The sequence below is a fragment of the Doryrhamphus excisus genome, linkage group LG15, assembly GCF_037039965.1.
Source record: "Doryrhamphus excisus strain RoL-2023G ecotype Guam linkage group LG15, RoL_Dexc_Guam_v1.1, whole genome shotgun sequence".
Classification (NCBI taxonomy): domain Eukaryota; kingdom Metazoa; phylum Chordata; class Actinopteri; order Syngnathiformes; family Syngnathidae; genus Doryrhamphus; species Doryrhamphus excisus.
Window position 1 is genome coordinate 7,094,378 of NC_136371.1, and position 16,127 is coordinate 7,110,504.

Consider the following 16,127-nt stretch of genomic DNA (forward strand, 5'->3'; position numbering starts at 1 on the left):
TTCTATCAAAGTGCTTCATTTCCGCAGGTCACGGAACCAATATTACAACGTGTTGTTCCTACACGGACTGAAAATATTGGCGTGTGTTCCATTAGGCCACAACAAAACGGGCGGAGTTCCAACACATCCGGGCATTTGGACCTTTCTCAGTAATGTCAAGTATTGGAACATCATATACCGTCTCATTAGTAAGTCTAATGTACACTACAAAAATGAAGAACCACCAGAAAAAGAAAATATAACTTTAAAATGACAATATAACTTCAAAATGACCACATACATTTGACATATTGTACCCTTTAAGTGTCGTTTAAATGTGTTTTTTCCTGCAGTTCCGTCGAGTACCTATAGGGGGTAATAGATCGGCCAGGCTTCTGTCCATGGTACTGAAGGTTGAATTAGAACTGTCCATCAAGTGTTTCCTGTCAGAGGTGTTGACTTGGTCCAAGCGATCCGGTCATTCAATGTGTTGGTGGTCAGCGATGAAGGCCAAGTTTTAAGGAGAAGCTCGACATCTCTTTTAAACGTTGGTTGTGTGGAGATGTCGACGAGGAGGGGGAGGGGAGGGCATTAGTCTGAACCTAAGGTAAGGCTTTATTTCTCTCTGACAAAGACAAGGCATGAAGCGTACTTATTTGTGTTTCGAAAGGCCCGGTTCGGCTTTTTAGATGTTCTGACACCAAGCATGGGGCGATCCGCTTTTTGGGTAATTTTACGCCAAGTCCCACTGTTTTCAAATGATATTTATTACTACCGATGGTAATTGCAGCGGCAACAATGGCGACTGCGTGCCAAAACCCATTCGAGTAAATACTATGTCACGGAACGCCTCGGTCCGCTTTGGTTTGGCCTTTCTCTCCGGCATATAAGTACAAAATAACTGGAAATAGCTCCTTCGAGATAGGCCCTGTTTTGGGCTGTCATCAAACACGTTTTTTCTGTAGGCCAGGTTCATATTTGTAGTGTCATTTATGTCAAAACGTTCAAAATCGTACACATGAAGTCGGTACTGTTTAAAATACCTGCTGTCATAAGTACTTGTATTAAAAGCTAGCCCATTCAAACTTTCAATACAATTCTATTTGTTTTCTCTGCTTGTTTTAACTGTGCACAATCAGGTTCAAACTTATTCAAGAATGTTTGTAATTGTAAATATTTGGGTTTTTTTTCTACCCAAACCCTTTTTTGGTTTGTATATATTGGACATTTTCTGCAATAATGTAATGTGACAAGAAATTATGCCACGGCATCACCTGGAAGTTCCCCAGCGTCCAGTTGCATTGCTGGATGCCATCGTTTGGTCTACTCACAACCACTAGGCGGCATATTATCACCAAAGTGAGGCCAGGGGGCTATTTTCAGCACACAGTGTGCGTTTTAGTGGACCTCTACATATTATTAATTACATACAGTATTAGATATTACAAAGCTGTGTATCTTATCTTTCAGATGAGCCAAGACAGTACAGAGACACGAACACGAACCCGCTCCAAAGGCATTCGAGGTCAGTATGCACACACGGTGAGAAGGGCAGTGGTGACCTTTGAAGTCTGCATTCCCTCGTTAGGACAAGCGGTATAAAAAAACAGATGGACTTTACATAACATAACAGTGTTTGTCCTTATTTTCTAATATGAATTGTGTATATAGTAAACATGCTCCCTATTTGCAGTTTTATCAGAAACCTCCGGACATGAGATGAAGCATGAGCTGAGGTAAGTGTTTTTATTCTTCCAAATATTCACTACTACCATACAGGGAATACATGATGGTGACATGTTATGGTTTTGTTGTCAGTAGCACTTGTCCCATCCCTGGATGCGATGGCAAAGGTCACGTCAGTGGAAGATACTCAAGGCATAGAAGGTATGTGTTGTTATGGAGTTAATAACCACCATGAACATGCAGTGCTCTTCTTGGTACATATGATAGGCGTAGGCTCCGGATCACAAACAGTATAGAAAATGAATGGATGGAATAAGTACCACCTTGCTTTTTTTCAGTGCACTGGGATGTCCAACTGTAAAGAAAAGAAAGCTGGAAGAGGCAGAGGCTGAGGAGAACCAGTCTTCCCCCAAGAAGAAGGGTCAGTCTGCTGTCATGGAAGAAGAAGAAAGCTTCACAATACATAATGACATAGACGAGGAAGAGAATGAGCAGAAAGAGGAGAAAGAAAAGGAAGACCTCAAAGAGAAAGAAAAAAGTAAAGCAAACAGCGGAGCAGAATCAATACCAAGTAAGTAAAAAGAAGATGACTCTTTACAAAATGTAACCAACTTAAAATATGCAGAGTCTTGTTTTGGTACGGCCCCATCTATCTATAATTAGGGCTGTCAACCATAATGCAAGTTAATGGGGGGAACTAATTTATTTCATTTATTACATTAGTTTTTCCTGTAATTAATGCACATGCATCTTGGAAAGCTATGACTCTCGGTTATGACGACATGCCCTGTCGTTTCAATAAAATACAGTAAAAACAAGCAACACACACGGTGATTAATCTGATTCAAAATGTTAATCATTTGACAGCCCTATCCATAATACATGTCATCATACACCCTTGTTGAGACATCACAGAATGACACTACTTTTGATTCACAGAGAGCTGCTCCCCATTGATGAAAGAAGACAACGTTGTTGCAGAAACTGTTGTTTGTGCCACAACTAAAGATGACGACAACATCACAGTGGAGACTGAGAATGAAATTGTAACTGAAGAACCTGCTAAGGACGAGAAACCGGCGAGAGCAGAACAAGTGACAGATGATAATCAAGAGAAAACAGATACCGGGTCAGATATAATGGAAGATAAAGAGGCAACAGAGCACGCTCAAAGTGCCTTTGAGAGAACTGAGGTGGAACATACAAGAGAAGAGGATGACGAGGAGGAGGAGGAGGAGGAGGAAGCAGAAGACGAAAACAGATTTGTTGATGACAGGTCAGTAGGAAGACAGACACTAAGTCAAGAAAACTCCGATCACCAGTACTCCACTGGACACTACAACCATCATCAGGTCAACGAGTCAGCAGAGGAGCAGAGAAAGAAGGAAGCAAAAGAGGAGGAGCCTGAAGAGGAGGAGGGGGACGACGAAGAAGAGGAGAGGATCCAACAAGAGGTTGATACCCCTTATTCTATGAGTCCACACAGTCAAGCATCTCAGGAATCTCTTGATGAGGAGAAGGTCTGCACTCCTATGACTGAAGAAGACGCATACGAAGCACCAGAGGAAAGAGAAGACGCAAAAAAGCAGGAGGAGGAGGAGGAGGAAACAAGCCGAGTGCATGTGCAGGCAGAGGAGGAGGATGATGATGAAGAAGAAGAGGAAGAAGTTGATGACCATTGCTCCAGCAAAGTCTCTCCGACCACTGTGGTCATCGAGGTGCGTTCCGAAGAGGAGGACGACGAGGAAGAAGACGAGGACGGAGAGGAGCATGACTGCATCTCAGAGGGCTCGGGGATCACAGATGATTCTGAGAACTGGGATATGACTCGAGGCAACCTTGGGCTGCTGGAGCAAGCAATTGCCTTGAAGGCCGGCGAGGGGAAGGAGGGTCAGGAGGGTCAGGAGGCTCAGGGCTCCCAGGACTACCAACCGTACAACAGCCCCAGCAAAAGCTCAGACGCTGTGCTGCGACGCAGTGCTCACTACAGCAAAGGTAGTCTTTCATATTTACTTCTCGAAACAAATCTGCTCTTTATAAATTCTAAAGCTTGTGCAGCCACATTCTGGATATCTACAGTATTACTACAGTTTCCAGTACACATACTACAGTATTAATTGGCCCTGTACCCTAGAAACCGCCCATGAATGATACGGGAAAAGGCCGAAATGATACTGTGTCAAAGCCCAGGGCAGTGATACTGATAAAATATAGAGTTTAACCATGTCCAGTATCAGCCCCCGTAGCTGTCCACTCAGAGCGCGCTGCTCTGGTATCGTGCCCGTGAAACAACCAATCAGAGAACAGCGCACGAGTGCTTAGTGCCTAGTGCTTCTCCAGTCACCAAAAAACCCAAACTTGATTTATGGAACTTTAATTGTCAGACATTGATAAGATAAGACTATTTAAAGTACTATTTAATCAAAAGACCATTTTGTTTCCAGAAAATGTTCAGTTTATTACATGTATTATATCTAAACAGTGTAAACACAATAATTGCAAAAATATTTCAACAACAATATTTTATCAACAGTCTTATCTTATCAATGTCTGACAATTAAAGTTCCATTAATCAAGTTTGGGTTTTTTGGTGACTGGAGAAGCACTAGGCACTAAGCACTTGTGTGCTGTTCTCTGATTGGTTGTTTCACGGGCATGATACCAGAGCAGCGCGCTCTGAGTGGACAGCTATGGGGGCTGATACTGGACATGGTTAAACTCTATATTTTATCAGTATCACTGCCCTGGGCTTTGACACAGTATCATTTCGGCCTTTTCCTGTATCATTCATGGGCGGTTTCTAGGGTACAGGGCCAATTATTACTGTAGTATGTGATAATAAGATCATCACATGGTTTGTCTGGTATCAGGCCCAGTATCATGACCCCGCGTGCCAATATATGATACTGACACTTGGGGGCATGATACCGGGCCTGATACCAGACAAACCATGTGATAACCTATAATTATGAAACCGCTCTGTGTGGAGTTTCTCTGGTATTACTTCCCATGTGAATGTCCAATAATAATGGCTACTAATCAGTCCATCCTTCTTCTCATCAGACAAAAAGGAAGTCAAGTGTCCAACCCCTGGATGTGATGGAACAGGTCACGTGACTGGACTGTACCCTCACCACCGCAGTCTATCCGGATGTCCTCACAAGGATAGAATCCCTCCAGAGGGTAAGTACATCCAACCATACAATTCTTCTGCTAGAAATCCTCCAAATGTATAGTTCACTGTAAATGAATCCTGTTGTTTTAACAGGTTATTCTGCAGGAACTTTCCCAGTTGGTGATATTTTGTCTAAACTATTTCTTTTCTATTGTCTTTAGTAACTTTAATAACCACGATACCGCTATTAAAAGTACTACTATTACTCACACTAATACCACTAACTGTTTCTTTGCTAGTTCTTCCACTACTACTACTGCTGTGTGTTACTACAGTATTGCCTCCTTTAACAATGTCAACTGTCTCCAGCAATCTAAACCGACTGACCCAATTTCTATCTGCTGTCTGTAGTCCTGGCTATGTATGAGAACGTCTTGAAGTGCCCCACACCTGGCTGCACCGGCCAAGGCCATGTCAACAGTAACCGCAACACACACCGCAGGTTAATAATGGACTCACACTGACAAGCATGCACTCGTATGTTCACACACTGGCTACGTTTATATGCAGTCAAATAAACATGTCGTAACTGGGATATTAGAAATAATCCGGAAACATAAATAACCCTTTTGAAAAACACTAATATGCTCATATTCCGGTCTTTAAAAACCTGAATATTACCCCTGAGTTATTCCTTTTCTAACCTGAATACTGAGTCATTTATACGCCTATCGGGATATCCCCATCGAAAGGAATACTGATTTGTGTTCTGCGCATGCTCCATTCGAAAGGAATCTTGGGTATTTGACAGGAAGTATTGAATTTGAAAACATGGCGGCATGCAAAAGGGCATATTTTTGGACCGAGGAGGAAACTAACTGTAGCACTAAGAAAGGCAAGTACTACCGGTACCGGGTTGTTTGTTATACGCCTTGCTGGTTTTTGTTTTTGTATACAGGAAAAAGAAGCGGAAATGACGCGCTTCGCGTCATGGCGTTGCCGTGCGTCGCTGCGTCGTTTACCCTTTACGATTACCATATATAAAGGGATAACCTTGTTTGCTCAGGCATGTTAAAAGGTTATTCCGAATGTTTCGGAAAACGGAATATTGAGTGCATGTAAACGTAGTGAATGTTAAAATAAAAAATGGGATATTGGGCTGTTACACTCAATGAAAAAGAGACATTATAATTATCAGCCCAATGTTAGCATAAAAATGCAATATCGGTATCAGAGCAAGGTACCACTGTACAGTACTGTACAATTTTTATTCACTTTCTGAGGTTTCCATTTTGTCCAGAACCTCCCCCACTAATATTGTTTTCAATTTGTAGAAATGGTCAGCATTCTAATTTCTGATTTATAAAGAAATGTTCTGTTTAATCTAAAAATTTCAATGTGTCGATCTTGTCAGTCTGTCCGGTTGCCCCATTGCTGCTGCAGCTAAACTGAACAAGAACCAGGATAAGCAGGTCCATTTACAGGCTCCAGTCAGTGAACCCACATCCAACTCTGACAGGGTGCTCAGGTAAGCAAAAGCTTTACAAAAGTCAAGTTTAGTAATATACTAACTATTGCTATTTGGTGAGGCATTACCACAATAGTTTTGGTATTACTATACCTATTATGTTCTTAGTTTCTGTTCCATCATCGTTTACAAAGAGGAACATGACTTTGGAATTAAGTTTAAGATTTGTGGCTTTGAATTCTACCCTCGGCCATCTCTGTGCGGCGTTTGCATGTTCTCCCCGTGAATGCGTGGGTTTTCTCCGGGTACTCCGGTTTCCTCCCACATTCCAAAAACATGCTAGGTTAATAGGCGACTTCAAATTGTCCATAGGTATGAATGTGAGTGTGAATGGTTGTTTGTCTATATGTGTCCTGTGATTGGCTGGCGACCAGTCCAGGGTGTACCCCGCCTCTCGCCCGAAGACAGCTGGGATAGGCTCCAGCAACCCTCATGAGGATAAGCGGTAGAAAATGAATGAATGAATGAATTTGTGGCTGTGGTTCCGGAGATGGCTGACAAGACCAATCCAGGCCTGCAAGGCTCTTCCACATGTGGGACACATGTGATGGAAGTGGAGGTGTGCGGGAAGCGTTTTTTTTTCCGAGCCTATGTAGTCCGCCAGGCTGGACGGTCCTGAGCAAGTGACTCCTAAGTGTTGACTTTGATGTCTATAGCTTTGAAGGACATTTTGAGGCAGGCCTTGAAGCTTTTCTTCTGTCCTCCCAACGTTCTGAGTAATGCAAGTAACAATGCATTTTAACCATGTGGTGAAATGTAAAAACATGGAAAAATCGTGGGCTTTTTTAAACAGTGTTGTACATTTTACCTTTTAGCATGTATATCCACGATTTTAAGATGTTTATTGCAATATCCCCAATTACTTTTACATATCTGCAATGATTGTTATTTTCATTTTCACTATTTCCTCCAGGCCTATGTGTTTTGTAAAACAGCTGGAGATCCCCCAGTATGGCACGTACAGGCCCAACACGGTCACAACCACACCTCGAGCAAACCTGGCCAAGGAGTTGGAGAAATACTCCAAGGTGTCTTTTGACTATGCAAGCTTTGACGTCCAGGTGTTTGGAAAGCGTATGCTTGTTCCAAAAACAACCGCTACTGAAACATCACCCAAGGCCTTCAAAAGTAAGAGACACACTAACACACTGGTACACACAACTCTTTTTTCCCTCATAAACAAAGAACGCAACAGTTTTTCTTCCTGCATCAAGATTCAAGGGACAGGGAAAGCATCATGTGACAATAACATCATTCAAAGCCTTTCAGTTAGCATCCAATGAGATTGCTCTAATGCCAGTCTCATCCTGTTCACATGGTATAGCTGTGATGTATACACCAGTTACTGTATAGTCAACTGTACATTACATGATAAGGAATCACTTTCTGAAGCTGATAATTACCTTTTTACTTTGCAATGTTGAAAGTAACTTTTGCCCTACCTTTACCCCGCTCAGCTAAATCCTTCACCAAGGCCTCTTCCCCAACCCGGACAGAATCAGGAGGCCTTTCAAAGACGACTTTGTCCTCCAATGAGTATGACTGCAGTCAAGATGCCGAGGCAGCCCATATGGCCGCAACAGCCATTCTCAACCTGTCCACCCGCTGCTGGGAGAGACCAGAGACCCTTAGCAACAATCACAGGGAGCCCTGCACCGAGGTATGCTGGATTCAATTCCATCATGATCTGTTTGGGACTAAAAAATCTCATATTGTCTTGATAGTGGTCCCATTGCTTCCCTTTATAACCACATAATTTGACTGAATCAAAGGTGAAAACAGATATTTAGTCAGACAATGTGCATGTGTTTTTTGCCTATTCATTAAAATGACTTAATAACTAAAATACAACTACAAGGCTTTCAGAAGACGCATTCAAAGGTGCTGTGTGACGTTTTAATTGTACATTAGTCAGTAATGTTACAAAGGATGTGGGGGCCCGGGTGCTGGTCCCCCTGATGGCACGGCTTGCGGCTCCTCCCAGTGTGGACGGCCCCAAATGTGGCGTTTCCTTGATCCTCAGTGCCATGCCATGTCTCCCTACTGTGTGTGATTGCGTGTGATTGTGTGTGTGTGTGTGTGTCTAGTATGGAGGGAGGGGCTTTCTTTGTAATTGTTTTTCTTTTTAATTGTGGTCATTGTTTTTAATTCTGTAAAGCACTTTGTGTTGCACGTCTCTGCAGGAAAAGTGCTCTACAAATAAAGTTGATTTGATTTGCCTGTTTGAAGGCGTACATAAACATTTGAGTATGAAGTTGTCTATTATGTCTTCCAATAGGAGCCTGATATTGAAGTCGATGAGAACGGCACCTTGGACCTCAGCATAAAGAAGACCAAGAGAGAGAGCGTGCAGTCTCCAGAGCCGTCATCATCCTCTTCCTCATCTTCTCAGCACACAGGAGGTGCGTTATCTCAGGGCCACACTCAACCCGAGTGGGAGGGACCGCTGGACTTCACCAAATCAAGCAGTGTCAAGGAGGAAGGCCACGATGAGGTACAGTGCACCTCTGTGGACTCGGTGATCAGTGACGCACCGCATCAGTTCAGTCATGGGGGTTCTGTTTTTGTGCTGTCACTAGGTGGATTATACAGCTACCTCATACACCTCATCTGATGTTGAGGACGAGGACCAGGAGAACTTGGAGGACAGGAAGTACCCTGGGGAAGTTACTACCAGCAGCTTCAAGGTCAAGTTCCCACCCAAAGACAGTAAAAAAGACATTCTTGTGTAAGTCACAGCACTCTTTGTCTTACCTGCATATAATTGACACATACAAAAACCTACCCAAGTGTGTTTTTTTCTGATAATGAAGTTGTAGTATTATTCCCTAGATGTCCCACCCCAGGCTGTGACGGTAGTGGACACATCACCGGCAACTATGCATCACATCGAAGGTAAGACGTGCACAGACTGGAGAGTCATGTCAGGATTTCTCTGTAAGCTGTATTAATATTTCTTGAAAGGATGGACGCAAATAAATATTTCAATCAACCTCTTGCTGCGCTGCACTTTGGTGTCCAAACAGGAACAACACAACACCGCTGTCTTTCTCGATGTCTTGTCTGGCTCTGCTTCATTCAGTCTTCCATGCCCCACATCCTCATCTTGCTCTGTTTTCTGATAGTTTCTCTCTAATCTTCCAGTCTATCAGGCTGTCCTCTTGCAGATAAATCACTACGGACACTCATGGCTGCCCACACAGCTGAACTTAAGTATGTGAGATGTCTTTTGCTTCTCAACTTCTCTCAACGCTTACTTATTTCTCTTTTAATTAATTTCCCATTTCAGTTTATTTCCTATTCATTTGGTTTGAGTTCCAAATTGAGGCGTTTTGAGAACATGTAGGCCGTTTTTGATGGACGCTTAAAGCATTTAAGTAAGACATTTCAATTTTACGACTCAGGTGTCCGACTCCTGGCTGTGATGGATCAGGCCATATCACAGGAAACTATGCCTCACATAGAAGGTAGAAACTCTTCTTCTCCACTCATTATTTTTGGGGCTTTTTAATTAGTCGGACGCTCTGTTTTCCTCTCTTCCAGTTTGTCCGGATGTCCTCGAGCCAAGAAAGGTGGAGTCAAATCCAACCCCACGAAGGATGATAAGGATGACTCAGAGTTATTGCGGTGAGAATGAGAAATAAGCGATGTACATACACAACGTGCACAGTTGGACTGACTAATGATATACTGTACTATAAGTAAAAAATGCAATTAAACAAGACAACCACTAATGAGAATAAAGTAAAATATCAGGACAATAAATTCATAAGAGCAAGAGAAAAAAGAAAACATAAAAACAGCAAAATTAACTAAAATAAAACTAAGATGACTCATTCAAAAATGTGTCATATTCTAGTATTGTACATTGGTCACTAGATGTCAAGAATATTACTCTAATATTCCCAGAGACACACATAGGGAACACATTCACAGCAAGAGTACAAGTCATTTATGCTGTAAATGGCTTATGACTCATAGTATGTCAACTATATTAGGTAATACCAGTGTAAAGGTGACTATAGGGGTGTTATTTAATGTCTCGAGGGCTCTAAGGTCGCTCACAGGTTTTCTATGATAAGGAATCCTACTTTTTGGAAATGCACTTATCATGGCAAGGTCTGGAAACTGCCATAAATTATTACTGTATTGTGTCTTTTTTATAATGTAATATGCAGAAAAAATAATGTAAAATATTAACAAATAATGTCGTTTTAGAAGCATGAAGTTGATATTGTAATTGTAATTTCATAAGAAAGCAAACAAAGTTGCTATTTTTGGACAATTAACATGTAACCTTCTCACCTCCCTCACTTGGTCATGTCTCCAGGTGTCCTGTACCCGGTTGCGACAGTCTCGGTCACATTAGCGGGAAGTATGCCACGCACCGCAGCGCTTACGGCTGTCCTCTGGCAGCACGTCGACAGAAGGAAGGTGTTCTTAATGGAACTCCCTTCTCGTGGAAGACTTTCAAGACCGAGGGCCCGACCTGCCCGACGCCAGGCTGTGACGGCTCCGGACATGCCAATGGGAGTTTTTTGACGCACCGCAGGTACAGTATCTATGATTTTGTCAGTATACACAGTGAGAGTAACTGTTTGAAATAAAAAGCTGCTTTTGCCAGTTTGTCAGGTTGTCCTAGAGCACTGGCCAGTAAGAAGAAAGCCAAGTTCCCTGGAGATGAGTACATCACTGCCAAGTTCAGGGCGAGTGACGGTAAGAAATGTTCAACAGTGGAACCTCTGGTTTTCATCATTAATTCATTCCGAAAGTGCATTATAATCCTGTTGTTGCAGACAATACCTTCATATTTTGCTACGACTTCTCTCTTGAATTCAATAGTCATCACCATTGTATACATACTGTATACAAAAACGACTACTAAACTAATTTCTTGGCCAGAATCTGTCTGTCCCAACTCGAAAAGAACCACAATCCATCCATTCTTTATAGAAACTTGAGTCACCACTGTATACATACTGTATACAAAAACAACTACTAGACTAATTTCTTGGCCAGAATCTGTCTGTAGTATCCCAACTCTAAAAGAACCACAATCCATCCATTCTTTACAGAAACTGAGTCACCACTGTATACATACTGTATACAAAAACGACTACTAAATTAATTTCTTGGCCAGAATCTGTAGTGTCCCAACTCTAAAAGAACCACAATTCATCCATTCTTTACAGAAACTGAGTCATCACCACTGTATACATACCGTATACAAAAACGACTACTAAACTAATTTCTTGGCCGGAATCTGTCTGTAGTGTCCCAACTCTAAAAGAACCACAATCCATCCATTCTTTACAGAAACTGAGTCACCACTGTATACATTCTGTATACAAAAACGACTACTAAATTAATTTCTTGGCCAGAATCTGTCTGTAGTGTCCCAACTCTAAAAGAACCACAATCCATCCATTCTTTACAGAAACTGAGTCACCACTGTATACATACTGTATACAAAAACGACTACTAAACTAATTTCTTGCTACAAGCTTCATGTTTATGAATAAGTATGTGTGTTTTTTCTTTTGACCAAGTTCTGGACAACGATGAGGACATCAAGCAGCTCAATCAAGAGATCAACGACCTGAGTGAGTCCAATTCAGAGATGGAGGCAGACATGATGAATCTTCACACCCAGGTTAGTTGAGCTGATCAGCTATCAAGGGACAATTACTTTATGATCTCACCTTTATGATCCCACCTGCTATCTCATATAGTTCCGAGCTTAACATCTTTGCCGTTTGTTGTTGACGAGTCACAATTTGCGGGAGATATTACAAACTTCTTCTGTTAGCCCCCTCAGACCTAGAAAAATTGAAGTTTTCAAGTTTATGGAATACGAAGGAACAAATCTGCCAAAATAGTAGAAGCGGTTCATTGCACATGGGTTGGTCACTGTTCAGAAGTGGACCTAAAGGATGTCTGCATAATTTGACGATTGGTTATATAAAGGCCCCCCAGTGAACGGCATCATGCCGCATCTACCACGTGAACAACGTCTCCGTGTGCTGGGTATGGGTATGGTGGAGGCCGTTTTGAGCTACAATGATACAGCCGGGTGTATATGGACTGTTCCCAACCCACGATCAGAAACCCACATGAACGCCACAACACCACAGGCTCTGTTGACGATAGACCGCATCCAGGGCTAGAGTCGTACATCACAGGAAACACGGAGCAGGAACAAGACCCCGGATCAACATCCCTACTCTGCGTCTACCCGGTATTGACTGTTGTGACTTTGTGTTTCACAGGTGCCAACAATGATCCACAATGTAGCTCTACATGCCGGTGTGTATTGTTTGCCTCGAGACATGCATTATCATATGACCTTTCTTCTAGATCTCGTCTATGGAGAAGAACCTGAAGAGCATGGAGGAGGAGAATAAGCAGATTGAGGAGAAAAATGAGGCCTTGTTTCTGGAGTTGTCTGGCCTGAGTCAGGCGCTGATCCAGAGTCTGGCCAACGTCCGTCTGCCGACCATGGTGAGCGAAACTCTTGAACAATTGACCCAAGAATAACACTTAGATACCCAAAAACTTTCCTGCAAGGACTCAATTCTTCATCTAACCTGGTGTCAGTCCATGGTTACATGCAGGGCTCGACAATAACGATGTACCGATGGCCCGGGGCAAGTTAAAACAAAATTGGGGCAAGTAAATCCAATCAGTGATATTCCCGTCGGGCAAGTGCACTTTGGCATGCCATACTGCCAAGAGTTTTTTTTTTAAAGCGGTTCTTGTTGGGTGTTGGTGAAACACGGACTGCGTAATTCCGGTGGTAATTTGCAAACCAATCCTTGCAAATCTTGAAATGGACCAATCAGAATCGTTTATTTAGACCGCGGTCCGTAATCCACAGTCCGCGTTTTACCCACACCCGATCTTGTTCGCGATCAACCAATCAGCGATGGTTTGACTAGGAACACACCCTGCCAACATGGTCTAATTTTTCATCAACTTGTGAAGGAAAACACCAAAAAGTGATCAAACAGTGCCTCCTAAACGAGTATTTTATTAGCGGCAGCAAATCAAAGGATGGCACAGGTGAGTGAATCACATTGCTGTGACAATTTTAATTGGTCACAATGAAACACCACCGATTAGATCCAATACCAAGTGCTGATTTTGCACAAGCTACAAAATCTAGCGCTTCCATTTCTATGTGTATTTTTTCTCACCTTTGCTTCACAAATTATTGTTTGACCATTGAGCATTTTTTCTGGATTAAAAACACTTTACTAGTACACAAATGTGTCTATTCAATAATGTTTCATTGTGGTGCACAACTTATAAAAGGCAAAGTGCCTAGAAGTCTCTTGACAATCTAGATTTCCATGCAACGTCATGATCTATGTAGGAAAACAACCACAAGAAATGATAATCATTTAATCTTTATTTGCGATTCTCATGTGATGCCACAAAAATGAGATGATATCATTATGGCAGTCTTTTCATTTTACATGGGGCAAGTTCGGGCAAGTAGTTCTCACCTTAAGGATTCCCTATGGGCAAGTCATTTTGGTTTTTAATGTAGAGCCCTGACATGACATGTGTTATTTAATTCCCTGATTATATCTACTATATTGGGTAATATGAGTATAAAGGCTCGATCCTAACATGTTTCTATGTATTTTACTTTGACCGAACTCCGCACTTCAGAGCAATTTTTAGCTATAAAGACGACCACTAGGTTGCATTTGATAAGAGTGTGTGTGTTTTTTCAGCAGGAGCCGTTGTCAGAGGACAACTTCGACAGTTACGTGGAGACCCTGACTCACATGTTCACCAATAAGGACTGCTACCAGAACCCGGAGAACCGAGCTCTGCTTGAGTCCATCAACCAGGCGGTAAAAGGAATCGAGGTGTGATGCGTTCAAGGAACAAGGACATGACAAGAGTTAAAAGTTTGTGGCAGAATCTTCTCATTTGGAACATTGCCATCTGTTCTTTGTATATTTCTTTGCTCTTGTGTATACTTTTCCTGTTTGCATGTTGCTTTAGGACAATGAAGAGTGGGAACACACGTACACATGGCGGTCCAACTGCTACTGTGACATTTGGCATGTGAAACGTGCAGAAGATAAGATTCCCTTACTGAACATATCCTATGTCCACTCTATAATGTTGGTAGTATTCTGTAAGATCATAGTGATGTTCCACCTACTGGACTAGCTTTTTCTCGCTTCATTCTTACTATTGCTGTGTGACTACTCGTCATTTGCAAATGTTGGCTCATTATAATATATTTATTCATGTCGTGTATATGATTATGTTTGTCTACTATTATTTATCAACTATTTATTCACGGTTTAATTTTAATGTGTTACCTGAGAAGATTTTAAAGCAGGAGACTAAAGCAAATGAACAAGAGAAGGGTAAAAAAAACTTTCTCAGCACTGTTGAACAAAGGACATATTTTAAGATATCAACTATGAATTGTTTTATAAAGTTATTTATTTAAAATATTGGAATCTTTTTACAGTAAATGCAAACATTTTGTATATGAAAGTTTTGAAATAATTTACTAACGACTTTTTATTTATGTATTTATTTATCAATGCTTCTGTTTTTATTATTTTTGACAATATGTGTTGGGGTATTTTGCAATTCACTGAAAATATAGAACTGCACTGATTTGGTGATGAACAAAGTGACGTGTGAAACAGTGATGGTGAATATTCATTTTGTTGTGTCTACGTGTGACGATGACTGTGTATGGATTCTCTGTGGTAGTTTTTGAAAATAAACGTTGACCAACATTTAACGCAGCATCCACTTCTATAGTACAGGGTGCGCGGGACCGGTCGCCATGATGGTGAGCAGAATCCAGGACCGTTGAAAGCGTTGACATGTCCTCGGCACAGTGGTCAGCAATTAACTGGTCTAATAACGCTTCTAAGGTTCTGTGACAAGTTCCCCGAAAGGTATGTGTCATAAAAATGTTGTATTACATTGGTAATTGTAAATAAACCGATTTAGTACACCCTACGCGAGTTCTGGCGCCATGATGGTGAGCAGCATCCAAAAACATTGTCAATATGTCGTCGACGCAATGTTCAGTCTTTAATTTGTGTAATATACGGTTCAAAGGGTCTTGGAAGTTCCCCAAAAAGATATTTGTCATAGAAATGTTCATTTATAACACTATTTGTTGTAAAACAGGACAGTGGGCAAGCGTCAGTTATTGCTAGTTATAGCTTACTTGTTTCTCTGTGTGATTAGTTGATGCTATAGTCTTATCATAAGTGTTAGTCATTACAAAAATAGGTGTTATATTTTGTAAATACTTATTTATTTGATATTAAATAAATTAGTTATTTGATATAGGTTTTCTAATGTCCAGCATCTTTGGTTACTGGGACACTGGATCACCATCGCCACCTACAGGATTGGAGTGAAACAACAGGCTAGTATATTCATTGACAAAGATGGACAACTTATGTAGTTGCAGGGGTAGTTGGTACGGGGCTCTTAGATGGCAGGAAGCTTTGAACTTGAAAAACAATTTGAACCTGAAAATGCAACTTTTGATACATGTTATTCTCAAATAGCGGGGAAGAAATGCCCCTCCCCCGCCCCCAAACAAGCTTCAGTGTAATTGACTTTGAAAATAATCAGTAGTTGCAGCTCTAGCCTTTATGTGCTTCGACTCAGATGAATATGTTTTGGATGGTTAGGCTGTTAGTCATTGTGCTTTGAGCGTTTAAACCATTAAACTGCTGGATTTTTTTTTTTTTTTGCATTAAAACAAAAGTTTGGTGAAAAAATGTAATGACTCAAAAAACATGACTCGCTAAAATA

General features: G+C 41.5%; 1 protein-coding gene across 3 annotated transcripts; it reads left to right on the forward strand.

Moving 5' to 3' along the window:
• The first annotated feature begins 313 nt into the window (after window positions 1-313).
• Window positions 314-15,090, forward strand: LOC131104505 (myelin transcription factor 1-like). 3 transcript variants are annotated; one of them, XM_078796942.1, is made up of 22 exons: window positions 314-586; window positions 1,450-1,504; window positions 1,673-1,715; window positions 1,798-1,866; window positions 2,004-2,236; window positions 2,605-3,660; window positions 4,729-4,848; window positions 5,192-5,282; window positions 6,195-6,308; window positions 7,222-7,436; window positions 7,766-7,968; window positions 8,587-8,802; window positions 8,888-9,036; window positions 9,141-9,203; window positions 9,453-9,521; window positions 9,713-9,775; window positions 9,852-9,935; window positions 10,639-10,860; window positions 10,933-11,024; window positions 11,858-11,961; window positions 12,666-12,809; window positions 14,054-15,090. In XM_078796942.1, the coding sequence occupies exons 2-22, from the start codon at window positions 1,450-1,452 to the stop codon at window positions 14,192-14,194; spliced, it is 3,546 nt and encodes a 1,181-aa protein (XP_078653068.1). In that variant the 5' UTR covers window positions 314-586; the 3' UTR covers window positions 14,195-15,090. The 3 variants fall into 3 exon arrangements, with proteins under 3 accessions (XP_078653068.1, XP_078653067.1, XP_078653069.1); XM_078796941.1 differs by having other exon boundaries at window positions 316-586; window positions 14,051-15,090; XM_078796943.1 differs by lacking the exon at window positions 9,453-9,521 and having other exon boundaries at window positions 316-586; window positions 14,051-15,090.
• The last annotated feature ends 1,037 nt before the right edge of the window (window positions 15,091-16,127 follow it).